Source organism: Armigeres subalbatus, unplaced genomic scaffold (assembly GCF_024139115.2).
Source record: "Armigeres subalbatus isolate Guangzhou_Male unplaced genomic scaffold, GZ_Asu_2 Contig1821, whole genome shotgun sequence".
NCBI classification, from domain to species: domain Eukaryota; kingdom Metazoa; phylum Arthropoda; class Insecta; order Diptera; family Culicidae; genus Armigeres; species Armigeres subalbatus.
In genome coordinates, this window is record NW_026942641.1 from 12,748 (window position 1) to 27,881 (window position 15,134).

The window sequence follows — 15,134 nt, forward strand, 5'->3', positions numbered from 1 at the left end:
AGTAAGAAGAAGAAGAAGAAGAAGAACTTTTTCATTTGTATAAGTGTAGATCATCTTAAAATGCTCGCAATAAAGTGATTTTTATTTTTTTTAATTTTTAATTAAAAAAAAGTGTGCTAAGGATTACTTAGGGGACGCACTTCCCCTACAAATTAGCGCGTAAGCCATTTTGCACGTTCAACCATCCAAACATTATTAGGGTTTCGCATAGCGTCTGGACGGTCTGGACTATGGCATACGTATTCAAGCCAAATTCGCACAAGTGACTGGTTCTATTCAGCCGCCAGTATCAACAAAAGGTTATTTACATTGTTTACATTGATTATGAATAGAAGCGCGTATAAGCTAATCACCAAGGATTGATAGCAGACAATGGCCCGAAATGGGAGAATAGAAGTTGTTTGAAACTAGAGAATAATGGTTGACACCTGGGTGGTGCGGATAGAATCGATTTGGTTGTCAAACTGAAGCCAAAGTTTTCTATTGTGCCGGAGCCAAACATTGAAGATTGTGGTTATGTTCGTTTCTGATCTAATATTGAGAAGTATTGTTATTATTTTGGGAAAAAATAAAAATAAACTTTGTTTGAGTTTTGTATTCTTTGTAACAAATATTCTCACATTATATTTCGAGTGGACAATTAGTGGAATGCAACTAAAAAGCACTCGCTACGAAATTTCACGAGATCCAGCAGCTGATTGGAGCATGAATGTATGTAAACAATCGTAAAGTCATGTAGAGTCTAGCGCATTTGTGCGCCTTCATGCAGCGTGGAAAGAGAAATTCGAAGAGCGGGAAATGTTTGACAGCCAAGTAACTGCAAAATAATTTTGTTTATGGGAGTGATTTCAAAATATCCCTCTACTCGCTTGAGCGCAGAAAAGCGGCTCTATCCGCTGCACCCAGGTTGACACACATTGACCGTTAATGGGCTTCAATTGCAAAAATAATCATCGTAATATTGAGTCTGAATACCCTACAGGCTCAGACTATGAATTTTATCACTTGATGATTATGAAAGTATTCCAAACTAATTGGAAGTAATGGGCATGTACCTATGACGCTTCATGAACATACTGCAATAAGGGAAGTAGCTTGAGAATACCCTATTAGATAAAGTTGTGATCGTGATTATAACAAGCATCTGGCACTATTGAATCCAAGGTTCGATGGCAAATCGAATCTGAACAATGAATAGAAGTATGTCATAAACTGTAGGTGTAAATTACAGACTTGGTTTTATTTGTTCTCATTCAAACAATTGAACATGCTTCAAAAATATAAGAAAAACTATTTCCCAACTGCCGCAAGTAGGGGGAACTGGGGTAATAAGTACCCCTGGGGCAAAACGATCTTTTGGCATTTTTAGCGAAGTTCCAAGAGCATTTTCAAGAATGTTTACTCCTGGATTGGTAGTTCGAGATCCGAACTACATGCGCTGGTGTTAATATTTGGAAAAACTGCCGAAAAAGTACTCAAAAATGCCAAAAGGTCGTTTTGCCCCGGGAGTGCATTTTACCTCAGCTTCCCCTATTAATACTTCACAAGTACCGCCTGACGTAGACTACTAAAACACTTGTTAGTAGACGAACTTGTACTATCCCATCCCATCGTCTTTAAGTACGAGACACCGAAGACGGTCTTACCGTTGAAGAGGAAATACGTATCTGTAAAGTTATAATCAAGTGGTGGAATTAAATGGAATAGTACAAACTCGAAAGATCGAGAACGTGAAGAGACGGAGCAACTGTACCGCGCTAATAACGCACGAAAGTTTTATAAGAAGTTAAACCGTTCACGTAAGGGCCACGTGCCACAGCCCAAAATGTGTAAGGATATGAACGGGAACCTTCTTACGAACGAGCGTGAAGTGTTCCAAAGGTGACATTAGCACTACAAAGAGCACATGAATGGCGATGTGGCAGACAACGGTGTCGGTATGGTAATGAACCTAGGATCAAGCGCGCAGGACATACGACTTCCAGCTCCGAATCTCCAGGAAATCCAGGAGGAGATCGGCCGACTGAAAAACAACAAAGCCCTTGGATTTGACCAACTACCAAAAGAGCTGTTTAAATACGGTGGTGAGGCACTGGCTAGAGCACTGCACTGGGTAATTTCCAAGGTTTAGGAGGATGAGGTTCTGCCGCAGGAGTGGATGGAAGGTGTCGTGTATCCCATTTACAGAAAGAGCGATAAGCTGGATTGTAGCAACTGAACGCCGCCTAGAAGGTTCTCTCCACCGCCGCCTAACAACAATCGCAAGAGAGTGTGTGGGGCAGTACCAGGAGGGATTTATGGGTGAACGCTCTACCACAGACCAGGTATTCACCGTACGTCAGGTATTGCAGAAACAACATGCCCACACATAATCTATTTATAGACTTCTATTTATTGACATATTATGGCACGTAACTTTGAGAAGATGGAGGAAGCCTACATCAGATTAAAAAGCAAAGCTAAACAGATTGGACTAGCCATCAACACGCCGAAGACAAAGTACATATATGATAGGAAGAGGGTCAAGAAAGGACAACGCGAGCCACCCACCACGAGTTTGTATTGGTTATGACGAAATCGAGGTGGTTGAAGAATTCTCGCTTAACTTTTCAAAAGGTCCTAAGTAACATTTTTTTCATGAATTAATTTGAATACAGCAATCAATAGAACAGCATGAAAGCTATTGATTGCGCTATTCAAATTAATTCATGAATAAAATGTTACTTAGGACCTTTTGAAAAGTTAAGCGAGAATTCGTGTACTTATGCTCACGATACCAGCAGAGATAAGGCTCCCCCCAGACCTAAGCGATTTCATCGCAGCGACGGCGACAACTAGTCGTTGCGATTTCTGTCGTTGGGTCGCTGCAGGCAATGCTCTATTTACGCTTCCATACCAACTGCGACAGAATCGCTGTCGCCAAGCGATAGAAATAGGATAGGACCGATAGACGATAGGACCAACGCGCACTGGGAGTTTTCGAAAGGAAAGTGCTGCGTACCATCTATGGTGGGATGCAGACGGCGGACGGTATACGTGGAGAAGACGAATGTACCACGAGCTGCATCAGCTGTTGGGAGAACTAGAGTCCTACAAGAAGAGTAACGTCATGTGCCACGTTTGACAGGTCTCCTGCTCGTTTGGAACGCGCATTTGTATGGAACTGACAGACGATTCTGTTCCAATTCTGACACTTGACGACACTGTTATTATAGTCACTGTAGGGAGAACCATTCATCGTTCACACCGCGAAAATCGGAAGATTTCCCAAGTGCAGTACACGCTCATTTGAATCTACTCAAAAGTGAGTCAAAATGACTCACTTTAGCAATTTGATGGAAATGTCAAAAAGTGAGTAACATTATATTTTGCAAGTGAGTCAATTTTCACTCACTTCTCAGAGTTTTATGGAACGTACACACGGTCAAGCAGTTTGACCAACATTGACTCTACCTCTCGTTTATTCAAACATCCATCAAGTTTTATCAACAGCGACACGAACAATCAATTTATTCGACCAACAATATCACACACGAACGAACGAAGCGCCAACTTAAGCACCAACCATCAAAACATATATGGGGGTTTGTGCAACTTCACTACAAATGCTCAAACATGTTCGGCGAACCTTGACTCCACCCCCGACAACTCAAACCAAAATCAAACCGTTTTAATTTTTTACAACCGAGCCGCCAACTGTCAAATTGTTGTTCGAACAACTTCACACACGTTCAAACAAAGCAGCAACCGAAGCGTATTCTTGGGGGTGGAGTCAATGTTCGTCGAACTGCTTGACTGGTGTGTACGTTGCATTAGGCTTTACTCACTTTTGCGTTATATTGTTTTCAAACCGTCAAACAGTTTGAAAAATATCCGCGAAAAAGGTTCTCTTATTTTTATAAAGTTTTTTATTTAGTTTTGTTGTTAATTTGTGATGTGGTGATGTGGTGAGCACAGCAGATGCACAGAGCTGGTGGTGGTAATCTGGTTGTGCATGTCCCCAAGAATTCTCGCAGAACTGGCAGTTCCGCTGCACGATCGAACCGGAGAAGTTGCTTTGATAAATTCAATGTCGGAATCGATGATTTCAAGACAAAATTTTCAAAACGACTTATCTGCTTTTGTAAACTACCGCTACCTGTTGATGGTGTTGGTTTGCGTGGGAGAGCTATCAGATTCGTCAAATCGTTGTTTAAATCTTTGTTTACAAAAGCAGATAAGTCGTTTTGAAAATTTTGTCTTGATTTCTCCTATTCGCGATATGGTGTTGATGGAATAAGGAACTAATGATGTGGGTACTTGACTTTTGCCTAAGGGGTCCACGGTGTCAACAAACGTGGTGAATATGTGCCCTAAATGTACCGGATCATGATGCGATCCAAGCACCAAGACCGGCATGTGCCAGTACTGCGACAGAACCGGAATGGAGACTATTATTATCGGAGCGTTTGTGATGTACATTAAATATCCATGCCTGGACTGCGTCTGCAACGGGCAGGTGGTTCAGCAGAAGCGGGTAACCATCCCAGTGCCGGCCGGCGTTGATGATGGACAGAAGGAGCTGCCCATTACATTCAAGTAAGTTTCTAGGACTGGGCTTGTTACGTGATACTTTCCAACTGTGGATGCATGTTAATGAAAGCATGCATTGATCTCGTATTTGTTGTTGTTCTCAACTATACGATGAATTTGTAATCATTAAATGGATACAGGATCAAATACGTTGTATCGTTAAGGCGTTATAAGGTTATCTACGTTTTAATTTTATATTCACAGCGTATGGAAGAGTCGCTACTTCCGCCGACACGATTCCGATGTGCTCACTGACGGGTGCAGGACGTCTACAAAGACCAGGCCACGTGTTTTTAAACGGGCCAACAGCTATGGCACCGGTGACCATTTGAACCAGATCCCGATTAAGCTAAACAAGCAGTAAGCGCTGATACACGTAAGAATGTTCCGTTTTGATTGTGTTACAATTTACTCTTATTTTTAGGTATACGAAATAAGAGTAATGATCCTCTGCACGCTTAGTTCAGTCCACCCAAATATGGGTGAAGAGTACCTAAAATCACCAAAAAGTGCACATACCTAGATATGGGTGAATTGCCATTTACCTATTTATGGGTAAACCCAGTTCACCCATATATAGGTACTTTAATAGGAGCGGTTTATTAGTAAAATTCACCCATATTTGGGTGGTTGCTTGCTTTTGTTTTGTTTGAGAATATTTTCAACAGAAACAATTTCTAAATTAATAATAAAAGCTTTTTAATTTATTATTTATCGAGAAAACATTAATACAAGTTCAACATAGTACATAATTGAAGCCTCTATCTAATAAAACGAAAGCATATACCACTTTTAAAATCGGGAACAGCAGGAGCTACTTCTGGTGACATAAGTAACAGTTGGTTCCGCCGTCTGATATTCCTCCTTGTTGCGTGGGCGAAACGGGTGTTCATCTCGTTGAACACTTTGTGGTGTGGATGACAATTTGTTCCACGGCTGGCAGCTGTTAACAGTGAGGCGAATTCATAATTTTTATTGTCTAGATGCGGATGATAATTGAAACTTACCTGGAACTGTGAATACGGTGGCTGCTGATTCGACGGATTCCACATTTTGGTTCGAAATGAGGAATGCTCTAGCAGGACTAGATGGCTTCGCTGGTGTTATCACGGTGTATTGGTTTGCTCTATGAGGGGTTATGAGAAAACCGGGTGGGGTGATGGGATGTGATCCAACATAGATTTTGCACTGCTTCTGGGGAGTCCATAGCCGCCCAAAGTACAGCTGCCAGATGTAAAAGAAGATTTTGCTTGGAATAGCCTCTGCTGCGGTCATAGATTTGCTGAAACATGCAATAACGTCAATTCTAACAGTACAAATTATTTGCTTCCAGCATCACTTACCGCTATTTCAGGGAATCTGCAGGTCACAATTACAATCGTAACTATACTTGAGTACCGGTGCGGGTATTTCATCGCCGGCCGTCGGCTACATGCATGCCGAATTTTCCCGAATAGTGATAGCACTATCAAGAACGGAAGTTCCACCAGCGGAAATCCTTGGGAAGCGAGCTGCACAGTTCTTTTAAGGGCGTTCCGACTTCTGCTGTTTCTATAAGGATGACAGAGGAAGTGCCATGAATGTTAGAGGAGCGGATCTTTATTCAAACTTACCTATTGGTTGGGTGCATGCAATGGATGTAATTCCATAGGTATCCGTATCCGTTGAGGCTGAGAAGTGGTTGAATATTCGGCAGTTTTTCGGCAATTTTTAACATCAACTTCCTAAAACGGTTTTATTGATCTGATCGTGGTTCTGACTGGTTCTGATAATGTTTATTTTTTCACCCAAATATGAGTAAATTAGTTTACCCATATCTTGGTTAAGTCATATTACGAAGAATTTGAGTGAAATTGACTGATTTTCTCAGTACATTTCACTCATAATATAAGTAAAGTTTACAGTACCCAAATATGGGTGATTAAAGTACCCATAAATAGGTAAACTGATCTAAGCGTGTGGACTGGATAAGGTTCATCTAATTCTTCATCAAATTCCACCTCTCCAGGCCTTCATCGTGCACATCGAAATCAACGTCTCGTTTCTTAGTGAGGATAAAGTTCGCTTAGCGCCCGAAAGGTGATTTTTCTAGCCGAGGTTCTAGCGACTTAACCACACGATGAAACCGGTTCTCAGATTGTAAGAAAGGTCAACTCGGAGGATTGAGATTATATTTCATCCTCGGCGTTGCACGGGTCTTCGTATGGTACGTGTATTGCACCAGAAAATTTCCCACCAGCTGCAACTAGAACGAAATACATCACTGAAGAGGCAGCCACAAGCAGCTCAAACTCAACAACCTCAGAAGAATCCTTTAGACGACGCTTAAAACGTTTATGGCCACCGGAAATTATTTAATATTACAATTATATTTTCAACAAGATAATATGCTAACTAATGTGTTGTTTAGTAGGAATGCTAGGAACGGTTGTTAAGTGGTTATTTGTATACAATGTTAGAGCGAAACAAAAATGTGCTGTATCTAACCCATGGGTTAGGATGCATCCTCGCCAAGATCTAACTAATAAATTAATTAATAAAATGAGTGAAGCAGATAGCTTCTTTTTCTAATATTTAAAATGCCATTCCTTTATCAATCTGAATGTGCCCAGCATTTCCTAAAAGTGAGTAAGATCTACTCACTTTTTGTTGCAAAAAAGTGAGTAAGTCTTACTCTAATTTTGACATGATGCTGTATTACTCTTAAGTGAGTAAACATACGGTTACTCAAAAGTGAGCTGTTCCACCTTTTTTCAAAGTGAGTCGAATATGACTCACTTTTGAGTAGATCCAAATGAGCGTGTAGGTGCGGTGGGTGGGCACAAATTAGCCGGCCAGTAATATGGGGGACACACTTGTGGTATTCATACCATGGTACAAAAATCTTGAAATGAGTGCCATACCAATTATTGTCTTCATTAAAGATAGCCTTGAAATTATTTTCTTGTCGCCTTGTACCATGGTACGAATACCACAAGTGTGTGCCCCATATAACGTGAGAAGTTCTTGTCTACAAAGGCAGTTTCGCCTTTTTGAAATGTTGGGTCCGAAATATGTTGCTGTGAGTTCTAGAGGTGTTGCATTGCTCTTCCCTGCATGTTGCGCATGATGTTGACATGAGGTTGCGCCGTTGCGGGCACTCGAGCAGTTGCAAGAGAGCAAGTGAGTGTTTAAGTTAGCAATAACACGATTTTTCATAAAATATGCAGATCAAAGGATTAATATGTGCGGGAAGTATTTGATATAAGAGTTTGATTGTTATTATAAAAATTGTGGTGCGCATACTGGGTATATCTACATCTTATAAATCGATTTTTTCTGTTGAAGCGGTGGTAAGTACACTTTACCGTTGTTCTGTTTTTACGTTTGCTCGAATAAACCAAAACATTTATCGGTAATGTGACCAGCAAGCGTCCTGCGAAACGCGGGACGCCTTTCTGGATTGCGTCACTGGCATAAAGATGGATCCTCCAAAAGTGCATTTCGCATACATTTTGGCCCAAAAAAAATGGAAAAATATTTGTAAGGCTGTATGAATTGTAATAAATTTGTAACACGAAGTTGAAAAATGCAGCGTCCCGCGAAACGCGGGACGTCTGGTCACATTATTTATCGGTCAGGGATGCCCATGTCATGCATACACGCACAGCTGAAAGTATGCTCTTTTCGGCAGAAATACACTTTTGCGGGAGAATGGGACTACCCACAAAAGGAGTAAAATTTGATGCATAAAAAGGATAAGTTTTAAACACTTCTCCTGTTTTCATGCATAGATGTTAATCATTTGTGAATAAAAGATAGTCATAATTGTGCATAATATTTATTCCTTTTTGTGTGTAGTCCCATTCTCCCACGAAAGAGCGTACTTTGAAGTAATAATTGAATACTTTATAGTCAAAAGAGCATACTTTCTTTTGTGTGTAAACTTTTTTAGCAGTGTAAAGACATGCTGCACGCTGCACATAAAGACTGAGGGTCTGTTCAAATATTACGTAACGCAATAGGGGGTGGGGGTTGTTTGATTTTTGTTACGCTTTGTTATGCAAAATATAGGGGGTGGTCCTTCGAAATATTGTTACGCGTAACAAATTATTTGCATAGAGAAAAAATATTTTAAAAATTAAAAAATATTCATTATGATGATATGGAAATGCTAATATCATCTTCCAAACTTGGACGTACATGTTCATGATAGAATTAGAGGCGAAAGTATAGAATTGATAGTTCCGTTAGGATACGGCAGGCATGAAGAATGTTTTTATAGAAGTCGATTTGAAAGCGAGCGGAGGGCAATATTTGTGATGGCACATATCACACGACCTTCCTTCTGTGATATGTGCCATCACAAATATTGCCCTCCGCTCGCTTTCAAATCGACTTCTATAAAAACATTCTTCATGCCTGCCGTATCCTAACGGAACTATCAATTCTATACTTTCGCCTCTAATTCTATCATGAACATGTACGTCCAAGTTTGGAAGATGATATTAGCATTTCCATATCATTGTAAATCGTTTAACTTCACGTAGAAGTAACACACACGAAATCATTAATTTAGAATATTCATTGTGTTTAAAAAGCATGACATATGCAATAGATAATAATGTATGGCACCGTCCTTCAAATTCTATTAAAATAAAGACCTTTTTTTTAAAAAAATAGCATTTGTTATGCGTTACGCATAGGGGTGGGGGTGGTTCTGAAAATTGTTACGGATTGTTACAAGGGGTGGGGGGTTCTTAAAAACAACGTTTTTTGCGTTACATAATATTTGAACAGGCCCTCCTGGATAGAGTGGTACACAGAAAAAATAAAGAACCTAAAAAAAAGTTTAAAAAACTTAACTTTGAGTACAAAGTTCAAATTTTTAACTCAATATTAGGTAGTTTTCTCACTCCCTCTCATGAATGATATTATAAACAAAGAGAGCTGCATCGACCCAACGTGTGCTGTTCCGTGGAAGAAGCCAAATTTGAGTTGTTTTCACCATAGTCTCGAGTGAGTGAAAATAACATAAATTTGAGTTGGTGAAACTTCATAGTGGGTGAAAATTCAACACATTCAACATTTTTTCGCATTTTACTTATTTTTGGCTTCTTCCACGCAAGGGCGGATTTGAGTGAAAGGAACCGTAAAGTGAGTTGTTTCGCGGTTCCGTGTAGACATCTTGGGGTCTGTTCAAATATTACGGGTAGATCAAACAACCTAAATATTGAGTTGTTTTAGATTTAGCATCTCTTTCATTCCTCTCGTTGTTATTTGTAGATCCAGTTGAAAACCGAAGTGAGCTCGCGCGACAATCGCATTTTCTCCCATCTATGGATGTCGCAACTGCATCGCGAGTGGTGCGCATGATGGCGCACGACTACAGTCGCGATTCGCTGGTTTGCCTCGACCCAACTAACGAATTCGGTCTTCTACACTGACAAAAATCCAATCATATCCATTATGTGTGGCATACATAAATTTTGACTCTATAGCATTTCTCACATAACGGCTATGTGAATTCGCATAGCATATATGTGGAAACACACATAACCCTCATTAACTAATAACCTTTATGTGGATTCTCCGCGGGTGGTTATTAACGCACACATAAAATTTATTTGTAAATTTCTTTAGATTTTTGCCAATAAAAAGGTGTGGATTTATTTTAGCGTAGTTGGGTCAACTGACAGCCATTTGATCACGTGTATTTCGACTTCACCATCACAAATGATGTCCAGTGACGCCCTTTTCCGTTTTCCGTTTTTACTCTGAATTTTGACGTAAGGTTGCTTTTTAGTTGGGCCATGGCCCAACTAAAAAGTGACCCAAGTATTGAAATCCCAACCAGCGAATCACGAATGTATGGCATAGATGAGCACTACTCGCCATGCAGTTGCGACATCCGGAAATGTGGGTAAATGCGATTGTCGCGAAACCTCAGTTTGGTTTTCAACTGGACCTACAATATCAAAAACAGAGAAAGAAAACTACTTAATGATAGCAGTTTGATGGGGGAGGCCAATTTTCAGGTTGCCGTGTTGGGGGTTAGGGGTTGTACTTATTTTTTTCACCAAATTGAACCTTGCATTGGGTGGAAACAACTTTGTTTTAAATTATTGATATAAAAAATTTTGGAATGATTTATAAAAGTTAATGTATGAATGAATTCATTTTATATTAAGAAGAGCGATGTCTGCGGTTGAAGGCAACTCCTCGGGCAACTCTGCATAACTTTTGACGCTTGACAGATTCTGAGCAATGCCAAAATTGTAGTTTAACAGCACACATAATCAGAGCCAATACCGAAGGGTGCACACACATATGGTGTCATGCTTCAAGCAAACAATGAAAATTTGTGTTACAAAATTTTGTCAATTTTTTAGTGCAATGGATTATAGAAGGAGATGAGTGTTATAATTTGTTATTTAATACATTAAATGTACTTTGTGATATGATATTGTATTGTATACATTTGAGAGAGTTAGTTCTGAAAATGTATTGCGAGAGATCGGCTGGTACCTGGTGCTGGGAATTTGGTTTCATCAGTACCCGCTAAGCTGCGGTGGACGACGGAGGTCCTTCGTAGCTTAGTAGGGAAAGCACCTGTCATGCGAACTGGGGTCGTGGGATCAAACCCACCGAAGGGCGGTTACCCTCAATACCTTTTCCGAACTAAATCTATCACATGTTGTACATATGCATAATCAAGTTTCAGACATAGTAATTAATTTCCACTCCGGGTGGCTTAATACCCGGCATATAGGCAATTAACTTTGAATGTACTGATCTCGAGTGGCGATCTCTCTTCGCTTGTGTGGTCGTGTTGGGATCTGACGACCAAACTGGCACAACCTCACACAACCCTACTTCATTGAGCGCCGTTGCTGATGAAGCAAGTGTGTAGGAGCCGGACAATATTAAATACTCATCCTACTTGGTTGACATTGTGTACAAAAATACATTTGAGAGAGTTAGTTCTGAAAATGTATTGCGAGAGATCGGCTGGTACCTGGTGCTGGGAATTTGGTTTCATCAGTACCCGCTAAGCTGCGGTGGACGACGGAGGTCCTTCGTAGCTTAGTAGGGAAAGCACCTGTCATGCGAACTGGGGTCGTGGGATCAAACCCCACCGAAGGGGCGGTTACCCTCCAATACCTTTTCCGAACTAAATCTATCACATGTTGTACATATGCATAATCTTATTTTTCGTTATTATGCATCTCGAGATAAAATAGAATACTGCGGCTTCCTGCTGGTTGCTTCTCAGGTAATCGCAACGGTCACTAAACACAACAGTGTCAATGAAAATCTCACACACCGTATGCACTTGTCATGATAAACACTAGAGTGGGGCGCAGTTGTATGGAAAAACGCAAACTTCGTCCTATCAAGTGAGATCAAGGTTTTTCTGAATCGTTTTGGGACCCCAATCAACTGTGCAAAATATGGGCTCGATTGGTTGCAACCTCGCATGCCGCATCGCGTTATAAATTTACATGGAGATTAGTATGGGAAAACGTACTTTTTTACATTTTTGCTCTTAGCGACTTCAATTTATCATCAATCACGTGACTCAATACGTTAGCATATAGTCTGGAAGATGCTGAAAGACCTTGCCGAAGAAGGTACGTAGCTGGAAGGTCTACAAAAAATGTTAGTATGTTTCGAAAATTTATTATTTAAACCATATGCAACAAATCAATGTTTCTGCCAGCACTACCGGACAACCTATGGTTATCGAAGGGCAAAACCTATCTTCCTTCTTGTCAGATTTTTTTCTTTATGAAATAATTCCGGATAGCTCCCATTAGCTCTAAACCCCTATAAGATCAATTATTTTGAAATAACACTCAGTTAAATTATTGGTCTACGTAGTTCGGCAGTGCTGACAGAATAAACTATTTTTTGCATATGGTTTGAACACTCAATGTTCGAAGCGTTATAAATTTTTTCGTGGACGTTCCAGCAACGTGCCTTCTTCAGCAAAGTTTTTCGGCATCCTTTGGGTTATACTTTAACGCAATGTGCCACTTGGTTTACGATGAACTGAAACCTCTAGTAGTAGAAATGCAAAAATATACGTTCTCCCATACTAATTTCCATACAAACTTCAAACGCGATGCGGAAAGCGAGGAAGCGACCAATCGGTCCCAAATTCTGCACAGTTGTTCAGGGCCCAGAATGGCTTCGAAAAACCATTGATTTGAAAAAATGACCATGACGCCCCACTCTAATAAACACTCTCCATGTACTTAGTGACTCCGGTTGCCTCTCACTATTGTCAGATTTTTTGAATATGATACACTGCGCGGCGTTTGTAGTGTTCCCAAATGGGTACTTGCACAAAACTTCACGCGGCGAATGACTGTCGAAAGGTACGGCCGCGCCAAACGATACACCGCAATGCTATTCACATTCACCCATAAGAATCAAATAAACGGGGTGCAGAAAGCGTGGTGGTACCTTTCATGAAGGGTTCGCCGCGTGCAATTTTGAGAAAATCAGGCAATAATACAACCGAACACTGCTGTCATTTCGCGAAAAGCACGTGGTTTTTTTTTGAGCGGGAAAATTTTGCCTATGTTTTAACACGGCGGCTATCTTGACGTTTACCTTCGCAGTCGAGCCTGCGAGTGTAAGACCGCCGCAGCATTCTAGAAAAAAATAAGCGCGACAATACGTCTAAAAAGAAGCGGAGGAGTAGATTTTTTAATGAGCCGTACTACAGTATCCCCCCGCTGATCCGACAAATGTATGGCCGGACTATCGGGTGTCTCTCGTCAATCCGACTGTCAAATCCATACAAATGAACCAAAACAAAATCACAGCACAAATTTGAAAACTGACAGCATAATGTGTTTAAATGGGTGTTGATACTTTTTAATCCGGAAAATTCCGAATTAGCGAGATCCGGACTAACGAGTCGTCGGACTAGACTAAACTTAAAATGCAAATTGAAAATAGTTCACGGATCCTAGGTTCACGGCTCCAAAAATTCTGGAAAATTAAAGTTCGGCCGTTTTTACAGATTTTACAACCCAATTCTTGACAGTAGAAAAACGTAATTTGTAAACGGCCCCCAATCGAAGCAACAAAACACCGCCAATGCAACAACATCAATCAGCGTTGCGCGTGCTCCCGATGCGGCAAATTTCTGTCAAATTTTTCTTCTCTCCGCTCTTCGTCGTGGTTTCCAAATTGAGTTCCTGTTTGTTGTGTTTTCACTACGCTGTTCGAACCAAACCAGCTGTTTTTGTGCAAAAAATTGTGATTCTCGTTAAAAATAACCATCAGCATGTCGTTTAGATCTGGAGATCAAGTGGCTTTGAGCTTCCACGAATCTTGTCTGCGGCTATCGGACGTTGATTTGCTAAAAGGACCGTTCTGGCTCAACGATCAGATCATTTCGTTCTACTTTGAGTACCTGGAGAAATTGATTTTCAAAGACGAGGAGGATTTGCTGTTTGTCAGTCCGGAAGTGACCCACTGCATCCGGATGGTGTCGGAAGAGGAGGTTGGCGTCTTTCTTGAACCGCTGCGTGCTGCCGAGAGATCGTTTATCTTTTTCGCTCTGAATGATAACCAGATAGCGGACCAAGCAGGAGGATCCCACTGGAGTCTGTTGGTGTTCTCTCGACCGGAAATGGTGTTTTACCACTTCGATTCGTCGCACAATAGCAACTCGGACATCTGTCGGCAGTTTGTGGCGGCGCTGAAGCGGGCACTCAAGTGCCCCAAGGCACAATTACGGACCGGAGACTGCCTGCAGCAGAGCAACGGATACGATTGTGGAGTGCATGTCCTCTGCACCGTGGACAAAGTGACACAGCAGATACGCAAATCAGGGAGAATCGAGGGTGTAAAAAGCGCACGATATGATGTTATTCGGGCCAAACGGGAGGAAATTCTGAACATCATCATAGACCTGGGCGGAAGAATAAACTAAAGGGAAAAAATGGCTCCTGAAGATGATATTGAAGATTTCTCCACCGGAAGTGCTTTCTTAGCAAATCGATGACATAGTCGGATAGTCTATAACGTTCGAACACCTCCCAAAACGATGCGATGTATACCGTGTGCGAAAATAGAATAACAAATCTGAAGTTTGTTCGTACTGTAGTGTTATACTTCCAGTAGCAATAGTGATGGAATATATTTTTTAGAAATGTGTTTATTGTGCACTATAAATTTATGTTCTTATATTGTAAAAAAATTAGATTGTAGTAATTTATTTTCTTTTTTAATAACGATAAAAAGCGTACCAAGCATTTGCACAAATTTACTTTTGATTATAAATGTTTCATAAATATATCACAAGTCTATAACCTTCATATAATATTTTTGCCTTTCTCGTACAACATAGAGGTGTGCGCCGGTCCAAAAATGGTCGGCAGCGTTTTCGGCGTCACGCTGAAAGCTTTTCCGGCATGTGGCGGCGGCGGCGTGAATCGGCGTGGCATGTTTTTTACGTTAATTTCCTAAAAATATTTTTCCGGGTTTTCTCGGGACATATTCAAGACATTAAGGAGAGAACATTTTGAATACCACCGGAAAAATCTGATGAATTGCCATAA

General features: G+C 40.7%; 2 protein-coding genes and 1 long non-coding RNA gene across 3 annotated transcripts; 2 read left to right on the forward strand and 1 right to left on the reverse strand.

The window, feature by feature from the left end:
* Positions 1 to 4,247: 4,247 nt before the first annotated feature.
* On the forward strand, positions 4,248 to 4,936 carry LOC134203367 (protein tumorous imaginal discs, mitochondrial-like). Its single transcript, XM_062678238.1, has 2 exons — positions 4,248 to 4,578; positions 4,777 to 4,936. The coding sequence occupies exons 1-2, from the start codon at positions 4,397 to 4,399 to the stop codon at positions 4,934 to 4,936; spliced, it is 342 nt and encodes a 113-aa protein (XP_062534222.1). The 5' UTR covers positions 4,248 to 4,396.
* Positions 4,937 to 5,295: 359 nt separating this feature from the next.
* LOC134203369 (uncharacterized) lies at positions 5,296 to 6,293 on the reverse strand. Its single transcript, XR_009977583.1, has 4 exons — positions 6,186 to 6,293; positions 5,916 to 6,123; positions 5,580 to 5,854; positions 5,296 to 5,515 (listed from the first exon to the last, which is right to left on the reverse strand). It is a non-coding gene; the product is annotated as an uncharacterized LOC134203369 (long non-coding RNA).
* A 7,436-nt stretch (positions 6,294 to 13,729) lies between these two features.
* LOC134203365 (sentrin-specific protease 8-like) lies at positions 13,730 to 14,842 on the forward strand. The gene has a single exon (XM_062678236.1). It carries the CDS (start codon positions 13,856 to 13,858, stop codon positions 14,504 to 14,506), a length of 651 nt encoding a protein of 216 aa, XP_062534220.1. The 5' UTR covers positions 13,730 to 13,855; the 3' UTR covers positions 14,507 to 14,842.
* The last annotated feature ends 292 nt before the right edge of the window (positions 14,843 to 15,134 follow it).